Here is a 15,421-nt window from a genome sequence, read left to right on the forward strand (position 1 = left end):
GGACATCTAAAAAACTATCAAGAAGACAGAACTTGCTACGTAGATAATTAACTGAACAATAAAGGATGAAATCACTGCTCTGTAATTTCACCTGGTTAATTTGCACATTTGGCTTTGTATTCAAAAAAGGATGAAGCTCTGCAAAGAAGCAAATATAAAGATTTTCAGACTACTCAGTTTCAAGTGACAGGTGTCCTGTCAACGAATGTATTCTACATAGGACACTAAAGCCTTAATATATCTTCTGTTGCATCAGGATGTCACATCAGGCTCACAGCAATTGCTGTCATATAATTGTTTATTTATTAAAGTGGTGAAAGATCAAGCATAATCATTCTCTAAAACTTACCTGAGGAATTTAAAACAAGGAGCATATAGGTAGTGAAAAAAGGCTAAGAAAACTGCCACTCCCTATAAAATTCTCACTCCTCCACTAAGAAAACAGAAAAAAGATGTTGGCCTCCTGTCTACAGAAGTTCTTTCCACACTCAGCCCGGTAGTTTAGCAAATGACGCCATTCTCCTTCCTCATCTTTTGATTTATTGTGTATCTGGAAATACTGATGAGACAATTAACACTGCTACACTGTCTGCTGCATCTCCTCCCTCTCTTACGTTGGCCTGATGAAAACAGCAATGGCAAACATAATGAAAGGGATCTTCTAACTCCCCTTTTAACTCTTACACAGCACTCTAGAATGGGGAGGGAAATGATGAAACTATTCCCTGACTCAGAAATTTGTCTTCTAAAGGAAAAAAAGGAGTACAAAGGCGTGCTATAATGACGAAGTTATGAGACTTACTGTAATTACATTACATTTGGTCAGGAGAAAAATTTAGAATTGGAAAAGAAGTTGGCCAAGATTCATTGGGAATTTGTGTAACACTTGTCATAGACCAAAAAAAAAAGCACTTAGTGGTGGACACAAGTCCTTGGGATTTTTAAGTGACACAGAGAAAAAGGCAGCAGTGTCAAATAGCATCACAATTTTCCATACAAGCCTGAGACAAAAGATGTTCCAAGAAACTTTGCAGCAGTGTGCTGGAGATCATTATATAGCTGGGAAATCCATTTAGTAAGCAACTTCCTTTGAAGCATTTCCACAAGGACAGGATAAATCAAACACAGAATTTTTAAAATGGTCTGCTTTATTCTCACTCAGAAGCAAGCCATGTGAGCCAAACCTGGAGATGCATCCATTACTTATCCACCAGCTAGGCACAGAAATTAAAAGCCCTTTCTCTCTGTATGGGTAGAGGAAGTGGACAAAGACAAGAAAATGCAGCATGTTCCGTCCCTCAAATTTCCAGTGAGAGGTTACAGAGTTAAACCTGCCAAGGGGACAAGAACAGTATCGGGGGAATCTAGTAAGTCATGCTAACTGCTCTTGATTCTCAGAAAAAGCCACAGAAGTAACTTTGACCACAGCAAAAGAATTGACAAAAAACAAGGTCACACTGGTACACCATACCGCTTGCTGTCTCTAGTCAGAGCTGATGAAACTATCTAGGCAACTGCATAATAATGCAAAATTCCTACCTAATTCAGAAAGGACAAGCACAGAAGATTTTGTCAATTGAAATGTCAGTGGTCTACTTAGCTCCAAAGATGGTTGAATTTGGTTTGGCGTGACAACAATTTCATACCATCATCTTCTGCCATTTAACTGCAATTGTAACAAACAAGACAATAGATTTACTTTCTTTCTCCACTAAAGACAAAAACAAGCTAGGCAAAGCTTATTTTTCTTGAAACATCATCTTAAGCTTTTTGGCATCCAAGCCTACCTGCACATCTTTCTTTCCCTCTACTGCTGCTTTTGCTCTATTGCAGCCACAGTTCATTAAGATGAATCGTGTTCTGCTGAAGCTGCCTCATCAGTAAGTATTGCTGAAGCAATTTAGTAATGATCTTAATGCGCAGTGCTGGATTTTTATAGCCATCTCAATTGGCTATTAAAATACAGCACTGCACTTTGAAATTGCTACTGCACCACTTCAGAAATGGTTAGCATGATGGAACTGCAGAAAGTACTGTTCATTTCAGTAGAAACCTCACTCTTTGTGAATGATTTCTGGGAACTGATACTTAAAATCTACTATGAGATTAGATGTTCGTTTTGCATATTAACCCAGGATTCTTAGAACTGCTTGGAGAGTTCTTAAGAATTGAATGGTTTCGAGGGAAAAACAAAACAAAACAAAGCAAACAAAATATATGTATATAAAATCGCTGCACAGTCTTTCAAGTCATTTTCTTTATTCCTTTACTGCTAATGGAAAATGACAGAGGGAAGTCAGAATTATCATGAAAATATAAGACTTCAAACAAGTGATATCCTGCAGCTCACAGGATATATAGCTCTAGTTTTAGGTAAGACAACCAACCAGATGGATGGCTTTTGAATTCCATTTGAAATTATCCTTGTTGAACTGGAAAATCATTACCTTATTGATTGACTACTTAGCTCCAAAGATGGTTGAATTTGGTCTGATGTGACAACAATTTGATACCACCACCTCCTGCCATTTAACTGCAATTGTAACAAAAACCATGACAGGTTTACTTTCTTTCTCCACTGAAGACAAAAAGACGGTAGCTAAACCCTGAAATACTAGAACTGAAGTGCCGCTCTAATAACAATAATATTATTATGAGACATTACAATAAATAAACACTCTTTTTCTTCAGGAAGGGAAGGAGCCACTCTACAGAATGAATGGTTTTTAAGAAATATTTCATATGTGGTAATTTATACAAATGAGATGACAAGTCTGTAGTGACCAAAGGCAGATAATATATTTAATATTTTATTTGTGCCATAAAGCAGAATATGATCATAGCAGCTGTATGCAGATATCATCTGAAAGGACGGGATCCTCAATCTGTGAAATATGAAGGTGCAGATATAACCTACCACTTTTTCTCCATCAGGCATTGGCAACACTAATATGTCAAAATAGTTTTGAAAAACAGCAAAGGCTTTTATAGCACTATCACAGAGCTTTCTAAGTTTATGAGTTTCAAGAGAATACAATTTTCATGCAATAAACTATGCAGCTACTCACATATTCTTACATTAGACAACCTTAGCCTGCAGGGAAGTCATGCCTTTTAGTGATGTTAACTTAATAAATGATGGTTTTGAATCACTATCTTAAAATTGGAAAATTATGTATTAGTGCTTGACAGAGCACTTTCTGCTAATTGGATGAAATGCAAGTCCCTTCAAGCAAAGACATTTCACAAAAAATGGTATTTTAGTTTCAGTTGTGGTGGTTTCTTACCTATAGTAAGTGACAGTGTGTTACAGTAATATGAAGTGAAGCACTTAAATTAGAGTTGAGAACCTAAATAGTTTGTTAAATCTGGGTTGGGAAAAGTTTGCCTGCTTCCTCATTTTTCTACGAGTCTCTTTTTTAAGTTGCCCCATTTTGAGCTGTTTTAGATCAGGATTCACAAAAAAGTACAGAAGGAGGAGAACACTGAAAAACGGAAGCAAATTTACAGCTGATGAGATCATAAGACTGAAATACTTAAAAGACCATAAGAAAAGGTTTAAGGTTCTGTTTAAACTGTGAAAAAACAATTTTGTTGAAAACATTTTGGAACTATAAAAACATTTCTTAGTGTGAAATAAAAAATGTCTTGAAGGTTTCAAGTGATCATAAATTAACAAAACATCTGCCTATCGTGCCATAAAACGTCCTTTGCTCAAATCCTAAAGTTTGCTATGCAGTATTTAGTGTCCCTTAAATTAGAGGAAATAGGCCAGTATAGCAGTAGAAGTGATAGCTATATTAATAAAAAAATACGTATCGTCATCAGTGTGAAGCAAGCACTTGCAATCAGTTATCAAACAGCAAGATCTGAAAGCTCTCAATGTTCTCTGAAATTGGGTAAAGAAATAATTGGGATTCTTTGTTTGCAAAAGCTCCCTCTTTCATTTTAAGTGCTGTAGCTATTACCTGAGATTAAAAGGTAACCTTTGGCTTTGCTTTAGTAGATACAAATGATAAGATTTCTCCTTTCCTTACTGGGAGCAGCACTTGTAAAAATTAAAACCCCCTTCTATTCTGCTGCTCTGAATTGAACACTTTTTTTAGCAGCATTTGAAAATATACAAAATTCTACTGCACTTTTTTGACTATTTCAGTTGTCACTGCAAGCTGGGATGCTATCTATGCAACAGAACACAAGATTTTTCCAATAAAGCCATCAATCCAAACTAAAATATGTCAACTTCTATGAAACAGAAGTATGAACTTCTGAGAAACTATAGACAGTAATGGAGTAGATAACATTTCAGTAATAATTCAAGGTAAACCTACAGTGAAATCATACCTTATATTGATGGTGAAAATCTCTGCGTCTTCTCAAGAAACTTCCATAACTACTCAATGAATTAAAAAATACACTACTTAAAACATACTGGTTCTTTTCTTAGTATAGTAAGAAAGCTTCATTACTACCCAGTGACTTTATTCAGTGTCATCAAGAATAAAACAAATAGTTATGTGAAAAGGAAATCTACCACGTGCTGCATAGTCGCTTCAGGCCAACATAGAAAACAATGAAATGGAAACTCTGGAACTGGTTATGCCCAATGACTTCATCTAACATTTAGATGGATATACATAATTCAAAAAATAAATATATATTACACCCTTTGTATTCATCCCGTCTTATTTTTGAGTATTGTATTGAGATGCCCAGTTTAGGAGCTTAGTCTTTGCTGATTAAGAAGAAAATTAAGATAAGGAGGATAGCCATCCAGAGACAGATACAAAATTGGGCTGAACAGTGCTTAACAGATGCATTAATTTTTAATTTAGAGCCCCCAAACGTAATAACACTCCAAATGGATTAAATGAAAAGTCCTGATTTGGCTCTAATTCTGAGAGCAAGAAAGAGCAGAGGAGTAAATGTCCGCAAATATCTTTTGTTAAGTGCCCAAAGCTGGGTGGGGTGAACCTGATCAGAATGTATCACTGGCTGAATTCACCAGGAATGAGAAAAAAACATGTTTACAGACAACAGAAAAGAGACATAGCTGCTCATCTGTCCAGAGCCTTTCTGTCTAAAATACAGTGAACAAAAGGGCAGCTCTAGCCATCACTGCAAGATTCTGACACACTTCAAACATTGTAATGATGGTTACTATTGAATTACCATGAAGGGTATGGGAAATTAATCCTATTTCTCTATGACTTTTATACTCAAGCCGCCAGAATATCCAGATGGCAGAATAAGCTACCCTTTGTATTGTTCTTTTTTTGGGTGTTTTTAAGTCTGCCATTTTTCCTCTCAAGTTTCCTGGTACTCAGCTATTCTTCTTCACATACCCTAAACTTATTTTCTGCAGCTGTGTTGTCTTTTAAAATAGGACATTTCCTATAGAATTGAGGTCAGAAGTTTATTATGTGATCCAACACTGCTGTAGTTACTGGTATCATTATTTTCTGCATTTTTTTTTCTTCTGGTATATAACATCAGAGCTTAAATGATCAGTTAGTATTGGTAGGTAAAATATTACACAACCTCTGTGTATAACTAAGTTTCTGACTGCCAGAGATTTTCTACAATGGTAGAAATCCATTTTTCTGGATGATTCTTTAAAAAATGAAATTTAAAAAAAACAAGTTTAATTTCCATAACTAATCTTACATCAAGCATACTACTCAATACTTCTGGTTTTAGTAAAAAGTAGATTTGCAGTGTGATAGGACAGCATGAAAATCCCAGAGGCCAGTGGAATTCCTTTGGTTTAAAATCCTCCAGTCAAATGCAATCGAATGGGTTTGAGCACAGTAATCTCTGAATAGTGACTGAAGTTTGTAATTCACTGCTCATACACAGTTCTTTGCAGGGTCTTATAGGAAGCTAATACACAAGTTATATTACAAAGCCAAATACCACCATCACATTGCTTTGTTTTGATAGTCTGCATGTTTGCTCCCCAGGAACAAATACTGCCATGTACGCAATCCATTCTCATTACTGTTAGTCTTGTTATGTTTCAATACAGAGCAAGAAGAGCATATTACTTAAGGACAGGATTTTCAGTAATGTCTAAATCCTATTGATTTTCAATAAGAAAGCTCCGTTGTATATCCTTCCTCTGTTACAGCCCTCAGCTACTGCAAAGACACCGGCTGCTAAAACCTGCAGTGTCCTGAGAGTGACTGAAATAAAAGAAATAAAACAAATAAAATACTGTTTACTACTAAATTCTATGCAAAGCCAAACAGTGAATGGCTAAAATGGTATGTCTTGACTGAAGAGACATACAACAGGCATACAAAAGACAATCTCCGGAGCATGGGAAAGAGAGGAACATCCTGCAATGATCACAGTTGGCAATTACCTTCAAGGCACAGACTGTAGAGATCAGCCAATATTATCAATCAGGTGTGGCAAACTGATGAATGCACAGCTTTAAATACCTACACAGCTGCAGTTCTGTTTGAAACCTTGGTTTTTCTATTATGCAACTCATTTGTGTCTTTGTTCACCTCTTTTCCCAAAAAGTCAAGTTAAAGAGTTACATGGCCTTTTAGCACATATGATGCTAGGACAGCTTTTTTGTAAAGCAGCAGGAATTGCATGGGGATCTGCAGTCAAAAGGGACCACTCGGCAGCACACTACCATGACCTTTCCCCTGCCGTATGACCAAAGCCATTGCTACACAACTCATATTTAACTTCTTATATTCAAAATAATTTGCAAAATTAACCTATGTCTTCTATATGGTGGTTGCTAGCTAGAAAAATTGACATCCATTTAAAAAAAATCTAACCTTTATGGACTCATAGCTTGTAAAAGCCCTTGTCCTGAATACCTCAGATGAAATTAACAGAATATTTACATAAAAAGCCTTGCAAATTTCCTTCTTTATAACCTTCAAGTGCTGAAAGATATGATCTACTACATGTACACAGGCAAGCTAGTGACCTCTGAGTTTACATGGTATTATGGAAGCCAAGACTTGCTTTCGTGTGGTAAATTCTCAACACAGTGAGGAATGAACTTAGTATATACTGAGTTATCTACTGACAGAGACAGACAGGAAAAGAAGTAACTGAGAAGATATTTGCTACTCCAAGTTTAGTACGGAACAGCCTTCTTGTCTAAAAACCAGATTCACTTTCTTTATTCACTTTGTGAGTAGGAAGGAAGGAATGGTGTGGGAACTACCACGCTGATTTTCAGGTCCTGCTCTGGACACCAGAACATCCCAATTTTACTCTGAGAAGTAAGAAACACTGTGTATATAAATACTAAGTTGTTCTTGCACTTTATAGTAATGGTGTGAAAGAGCAGTTCACAGATAAATCACCTGAAATATGAGTAGATAAGCATCACACGAGTGACTAGCACTGAAACCTACAGCCAAGATTCACATGTTTTATTCTCAACTTCTGCCATGAGTTTGATGACTCTCAGCAGTTTGTTTTTCATGGAAGATTTTGAAAAATTCAAAGGAAAGCTGGTACAGATATTATAATTAGTATTGATAAGATTTCCAACCAATCTATAACCTATTTTCTTCATTCTGCTTTTTTAATCTGTGGAATGTAGAAAACATAAAAGGGTGTGCTTCCTGACTGCCTAAATTATAAAGAAAAAAACACTGGCTTTTGAAAGAACTAGCCCATAAACTTTTTTTCATCCAAGTTTCCAGTGAACTTATTTCTAGAATATTGAAGTGCAAATTTAAAACAGATATTCAGCTTAACAATAAAATGCACTATTTGTACCACATATCTATAGTAAACTTCATATAAGAATATAGCTACAAAATTGGCTTTTATAGCACTAAGGAGCAAAGCTTCTTTAGCTTGTCATAAAAGGCACCTTTCTAGTATCTACTCTCTTTTATGAAAAAAAAAAAAAAGGTAAAAATAAATAGTTTCCGGCATACAATCAAAACAAACACGATGCAAAAATGTTATTAGATAATGATTGCCTCTCTTGTCCATTTCTACAACGCAGCAAAAATTTGGTCATGGCGAATAATTTTTACTGTTTCATCACAACCTGAAAGGATACATTAATTTTAGTTTCTTTAGCCTTAGGTTACTCAAAATGACTATTATATCACACATTTAATTTAATTCCAAAGCTTTAAAAACACTGCTGCCTGCACTACTATTCTGAGTTCATACACGTACAAAATCTCATTAGAGATGCTTTTCTATTAGAAAGTCAATTTAGCATTGTAATTGACCACAAGAATCCAGACTTTTGGGGTGTTACCCTCAGATGCGTGTTTAAATGTATCTTACTGTTCGCCAAGAGTAGAGGATGAGGAATACACTGCTGTGTCAAATAACCATGATATGCACAGAAGAGGTATAATGCAATATTTTGCACTAGTTTGCTTACTATGAATGGATAATCTCAACAATTCCAAGTGTATTAGAAACAAATATACTGCAGTATTGGTATAAAAAACTATGTAGAAGTATAGTGTAATATTCACATGAGATGCGATGTAAGGGAAACCACTGAAAAAGCTACAGGTTATTCACCGTAGATGAAACAGGTAGAATAATCTCATGTGCATGGCGTATATTAAAAGACATGTAAATTTCTTCATTTCATGTATATACCATTAATTAAAGACTTGCTTATGAAATAATTATTATGGATCTGAAAATCTACTGCTGTTCATTCTGTTCTCATGTACTGTGAAAATATCCATTTTCCTTGCCCAGAAATTAGCTATGAAGAGAAATACAGTAGCCAGAGAGAAATTTCAGGCAGGAAAAACAATAACATGAAATTTGTTAAAAATAACACTTCTGCAGATAAAAACTTTTGGCAAAAGGAAAGGTCAAAATATAATATTCACAATTTGTACTAATGTTTCTAGAAAGGAATTTGGTTTTTTTTCTGTAACCAGAAGGTTCTGCTGGAAGTGATAAAGCTGATTTAGACTAGTGAAGGTTTCATGCTAGACTTCCATGTAATTTTGTTGAAGGTTAATACAAAATTCTTCTACATATCTGGGTAAGTTAGTATTCTTGTCTTCTTGTTCCAAAGATAACTGTAGAAGAAACCATCAACATGGAAGTAGAAAGGGTAAGTTGGATGATCATAAAGCCTTCTGAAAAAAGGGAGAATTTGGAAACTGTATTCAACAGCACCGGTATATGTGCTGCCAATGTAAAGCATAATATACCTGCATCTTGCATTTCTTCGGGGCGGTAATGAGCCATCTCTACAGTAAACATCAAATGAAACAAACCACAACTTGGATTCCTTTATATTTCAGGAAGAGACATGCAGCCATGAATTCAAGTTCTACCAGCCTAAATTAACAGCATTTCAGTATTTGACAGGTCAACCAGTTAACAAATCAACAAAGTCAGATGCCATTTGAGCTACAAGAGAGGTTAAGCATCAAGTTTAAAATGGATGTCTTTTCATTTTTGTATCTTACCTTTAGGTCCTTTGAACAACTTGATCTCTACCACGGTCTCCAGAATAGGTCTCCTTCGACGAACGTACAATCGTACTATGGAGCCAGCCTCTTTTAGGGCCTCCACAGCTTTGCTGTGTGAGACTTCTGACACGTCGACCTCATTCACTCGCAAGATGCAATCGTTGACCCTACAAGAAAAACAAAGAACCATAGATACTAAATGCTTCAGCTGTTATTTTGGACCGAACAGAGTTTTGTCAGTAGTGCTGTAAAATGAAGAACACTTCATTGGGAAGTCTGCCAGCTGACAGACTTAATGCAATATGCTTCATCAGCAGTGAGACAGACTGAGAACACTTAGTCCCTCCAAAAGACCTACCTGATTCTAACTAAAGTCTACCTAATCACCTACACCTACCATCCTCCTTCATAAATTGGAGTTGGATCCATAGAGTGATAGAAATGAGTAATAAACAACTTGTCTTTTGCAGACTTCATCAAAATACTTTTCACTAAACAATATAATTGAGTTACAACATTCATGCTGCATGGTATTACTAGTACAGCTGCTCTTAAGGAAATCAGTTGATTTAATTTAATACAGAGAGACCAGTAATCATTCAAATACCTCCTTAAATCTCTCATATTTCTCCATAAGAGCTGAAGAATTCTAAGTTGTCAAAGCAAAAATGCTGTCCTACAAAAAGCAGACAATTTAAGAGAGAACATTTCATGCTAAATAATTTGAATAAATTTCATTGTTTATGTTTTCACCACTGACTGTAGATTCCAAGATCTACTGTGTGGTAATAGCATCTATTTTTCATGGAATATTAATAAAATTCCCTCACGTTCTTACATTGGGCATTTACTACATTATCTGAGGATGAACTAACACACTCACCCTCAAAATGTCCTGGTTAGATGGAGTAGTATTCTCCTTATCTGACAGATTTGTCCAAGCTGGAAAGGAAATCTACAGTTTGAGAGCACTAAAACCCATCTCCAAAGCAGCAGATTAATGACTTAACTACTGGGCCATCCTTTCCTTGCAAATGAGGGTAAGTGAGAAGAGCAAATTCCAAAGAACTAGATGAATTGAGACTCTATTGTTCTTATGTGAAGTACATTTATTATGAGATGCCTCTAAGTATTTTGGGTGCAGAAGAAAAAGGCATATGTAAATGAATGTGTTGTTCTGCATGTCTGAAAGGACAATCAGCAGCAACCCAAAATATGGGTTGCTAAAAATATTCCAATTTCCGCTATGTTTCTATACATAAAGACCAACCATCGAATGTTACTCTTTACAGCAAAAGAACACTTGAGCTGGGTATTGCTCAGGAGTCTTAGCATGTGAAGGGAGAATGAAGCTTTACCAAAAGTTTATCTGAACTCTGAGAATTTAGGATGGATTTTTGTTATGTTCTTGTGCTGCTGTTTTTGTTTAAAAAACAAAAAAAACCCAAAACAACAAAAAGACCACAACTATTTGAAACCTAAGACTTTCTGTGTTATCAGCCTTTTGGAAGAGCATTTAAAGGGGAAAATGTTGATAGCAGCCTTTATCTGACAACTGATGAACTTGGGAAGGTCACAGAATTGATACTTCCCTTCTGATAAAAAGTACTGTATTTCAAAGTTTCCAGTTTTCATTCAGTGGTTGAGTTTGCTGCTTTCCTTCAATGCCAGAAGTATTAATTTTCCAAATGTTTAATTGTGTGGTTTGGCTGTCAATTTAATAAGTGCTCTAATATAAATTACTTTATTCTTGTAAATAAATCATGAATGCATCCCGCTAGTGCTTCCCACTCAGAAAGACAGTAATTCCATCTTAAGCTGCTAGTCTTTCTATTAATATCACTATATATCTGATTCTTGTCAAATTTATGACGCTTATTGTCACAGCTGAAATACAATTGGCTATACCATGCTTAATGAACAAACTATAGGACCCTAACCACTGGATGGTTATGAAGATGAAAAGTTGGGAAAAGATTAAAAAACATTAAAAAGGAGGATTGCATTTATTTTGTTTTCATATACTCTGTGCCCTGCATTGATAAATATTGATATTACTAGATAACCCTGCCTACCTAAAACCTCTCATAAAGGCTCTAGTGATGCCTTCTGTTAAGGGAAAAAGCATGTGTTTTGGAGAAAGTCAATAAAAACCATGTCATTAACTTGCCAAAATCAGTAAGCCACACACCTCCATCTACTGAAAAAGCAAGACCCTTTGGAAAAGGACATTTACACTCCAACAGAAATCTCACCTTAGTGTCTAAAGTTTGACCTTTTAGAGTTATCTACTTTATAACAGTAAGACTATCTTTAAGAAAACATACACAGATTAATACTGCTAGTGTAGGATGAATATAAGAGTGAGAGAATACAAAGCTCATCCAGTGATAGAAATACTTTCATACAAAGTATTTTGTTTGTATACAAATACAAACTTTGTCAGTGCAGAAGTAGCAGGAAAATTATCCTATCCAGTCTGCTACGATGAACACATCCAGTGCTAGATAGCCAGCTATACCCTTCTGAACCTGTAGGCTTTTTTCTCCCTCACAAACAGGGAGATGATTTTTTTAGTTTTCATAAATAAAAGAAATACACTATTCAATAACATACATGCACATGCATAAAACTGTGCTCACATATGTATGCCTATAGAGTTCTTTGGGCTTTAACACCATTTTTTGGAGGGCATGCTGACCCAGAACTAGATCAACAGAACACAATGATCTCAGAGGTCTACAAATATTCTTTGAGAATATTCAGACCTCTAAAACAGCGTGTATGACATAAGCTGGTAAGATGACCCTTAACCATAATGGCTAAATGATTCTATGATTATTATTAATGCAGAAACTTCAGAATCTTTTTTAAATTTAGAAACATAGAGCACTTGGAGATAAAAACAAATCATTATTCATTTTAAAAGAAGAGAATTTCAGAGAAGAGAATAAAACAAGAAAGCTGAAGCAACATCTCAACACACAGACCGTGATGTCATATTTTTCTCCTTAAATCTATACAGAAGGTTTTTCAGGGCCAATACTTGGCATAGTTGTTATTATCTAAAGACAGAAGTCTGTGACAGTGGGCTTGGGATACTTTTTCCTTCTATTTAAACTTTTACAGTATAGTTCCTAGTCTGTAAGAACTCTGCTCTTTTAGTGACCTATAAATGCCACAACAATATAAACCTAAAATAATAACAGCAAAAAAAGTCAGTAAATCCAGTTTAAGAAAATTCTTTCAGATGATCAAGTGTATGGTCTTACCACTTAGGGGTATAATCATTTTGCCCTTGCAAACAGCGCTCCAATGTATTTTTCCGGCTTCATTGAGATATTCATCTGACAACTATATGACAAAAGTGTATTCCAGTTGATACATGGATTCCTTTCATTTATCTCAAAATCTTCCTAAGGCCTGTAGCTGGGTATACACTATATGTAGAAGTTAGTTTTACACACAGTTTCAGACCTGTGCCAAAGAAAAGATCTGCCTCATAATCCAAGATAGTAATACATGAATCCAACAAAAGAGTTCCCTATCGTTTCACCAATACCTACAGTAATTCAACACAAAAAACAACAACAAAAAAATCCAGGCAGGAGGCAAATTGTTCCAAGAAGACTTTCTCTGTTTCCACAACAAGATACCATAAATATGCTTTTTTAATATTACAGCATTTATCTAACAGTCTCAGTACTTTTAAATTATTACCATTCTACCTGTAAACCTTAATGCCATATACTTCTTTGAGTAAGGTCTATTCATACAGTTATTTTTTAAGATTGCAAAACATTGTAAAAATTTCTAATGCATTGTAAAAAGTTCTAATGAGAGAGAAAGCAGAAAAGGAAGTAATAACCTAAGCTATGGCTAATGACATGCAAAAATTAAGAAACTAGAGGAAATTCTATTTTCTCTAATTCTATACAAAAACAACTCTTAAGAATTATTCTTAAGATATAGAACTTTAATTGCTAAGGTTTAACAATATAATCTCAGCATCTGCTGATGATATAGGTTTGCAGAGTTCTTGACTAAATTTACTCATGTTTCAATGAAAAGCAACATGTGATTAGAAGTATTTTGGAAACTGCATGTGCTGTGCTGAAAAAAAAAAAAAGAATGAAAATATATTCCAACCATATTTTAAAAGAACATAAGCCTAAAAGCAATGTTCACACTATTGTTTCCTTGGAAAAAGAGGGACTTCGTATCTCAGTTCAGCACAGCATATAAGCCTCTGATTAATTTTTGAGGTATAAGGAATCCTATTTCTATTTTAGCCACAACACTCAAATGGGGACTTAGCATTATACATACACTTAAATTTATTCAAGTCCGTAGAATCACCCATGCAGGTAACGGCCGAGTTAAAATGAGTTAGGCAGCTCTTCCCATGGCTGCTGGCTCATCTAAATACTTTAACAAAATGGATATATTCTACAAGACTTTTGTAGAAATAATTCAGATATGAAGGACCCTGGATTGTAAAATATAGAACACATGCTATAATCATGCCAAGACAGTTACAGCTGATACAAGAAATATGAGAGAGATTTTGCCGTTAAGGGGGAAGGTCAGGGACACAGATGTTTACCAATAGTTGTTGCTATCTTCAAAGCAAATAAGGGGATTGGATCAATTAAGGAAAAATACTATTCTTCAAGGGCTTATTCCAAGTTTGTTCTAAACCTGACTACCTTCATCTGAGTTTCTTGTTTAATGTTTTCAAGAAACTGTGCAGATGTCCTTGAAAAGCTGATAACTGCTTCAGTCAAGTCATAAGTAAATAAGACAAGTTCAATCCTTAGGCACTTATTAGAAATATAGTAGGCGACAACTGGTAATGATCATTCTGTTCACTTGTTCTGTGCAATATGGTGCCCTGAAGAGAAACCCAAACCAGCCTAGTACGGCAGCAAAGAGCCCCAGAAGACCAAATGGCCCTGCCAAGATGCATTAGCCCACTTGCAGCTCCATAAAGGAGCTAGTTGGAACCAACTATGGACTCAACAACAAGGGAATGATCTGTGCTCCATGGGACAATGTCATGACACTAAAAGCTGCAGTAATCCATGGGTCTTAGTTATCATCCAGACACCTCCAGACTAATTGGCCATCTATTAATGGGACAGCCCTGCTTCTCACAAATACAGTTTGCTTTCTATTGCAGAATCGGCAACATTAGTAGATTATTTCTAAGCAAATCTAATTTTTTTAGCTGCCTTCTCAGAAAAGCTTAAATTGATGTGGACTTTATTTATTCTTTAGTTGAAGCTTAGAAATCAAGGCAAAAATGCTGTTATTAAGGGAGAAACAGTGCAAAACTATGGAATAGATCAGGTGGATATATACTTCCATATATCAGTATGGAGATATCAGGTAGACAACATAAGTAAGAGAGAGAAGCACTAAACTTTCACTTCGTTTCTTTGCTCCTGCTTTGTCTAACCTTTTTAGCCAAAGTTTCCCTATAAAAGGGTTGATGTTTTCTTTTTTCCAGAAGTTACAAGAACACAGCACTTTAAGCAGGAACACAAGATTATAGGTGACAAGCGGAAAGGACTGATTATTATCCTTTCTTCAAGAAATCAGCAAGTAATAATATAAATACATTATCTGACCCTAAGAGAATTAGTCTAGTCCATTAGTTAGGGAAGACTGACTCTCTCTCCCCTAGGGTTTTTTTTAAATTCTATACACACCCTTCCTATCCCATAGTAAGTAAAATTTACAGCATATACGGATAAAAAATGTATTGATGGTACTGGCCCATATAATTTCTTTCCAAGAGGAAGAAATTATTTTTTTTTTAAATTTCAACTAAGAATTCAGACTAAAGGATCTCAAATTTACTACAGTAGTATTCAGATCTGTCTTTCCAATTACAGAATATAGAGCTAAAACTAAATGCCAATGATATGTATGTACCACAGGGCATACTGTTTCCTTAGGTATAA

At 35.4% G+C, this 15,421-nt stretch overlaps 1 protein-coding gene across 8 annotated transcripts in view; it reads right to left on the minus strand.

Annotated features, from left to right (window-relative positions):
• The window catches only part of DLG2 (discs large MAGUK scaffold protein 2), a 1,049,275-nt gene that overhangs the window by 322,756 nt on the left and 711,098 nt on the right, over positions 1-15,421 (minus strand). For all 8 annotated transcript variants that reach the window (XM_072850809.1, XM_072850805.1, XM_072850803.1 and 5 more), the window contains one exon: positions 9,450-9,619. In XM_072850809.1, the coding sequence (XP_072706910.1) occupies positions 9,450-9,619 (170 nt within the window). The remainder of the gene's footprint in view (positions 1-9,449; positions 9,620-15,421) is intronic.

Source organism: Ciconia boyciana, chromosome 1, assembly GCF_034638445.1.
Source record: "Ciconia boyciana chromosome 1, ASM3463844v1, whole genome shotgun sequence".
NCBI lineage: Eukaryota > Metazoa > Chordata > Aves > Ciconiiformes > Ciconiidae > Ciconia > Ciconia boyciana.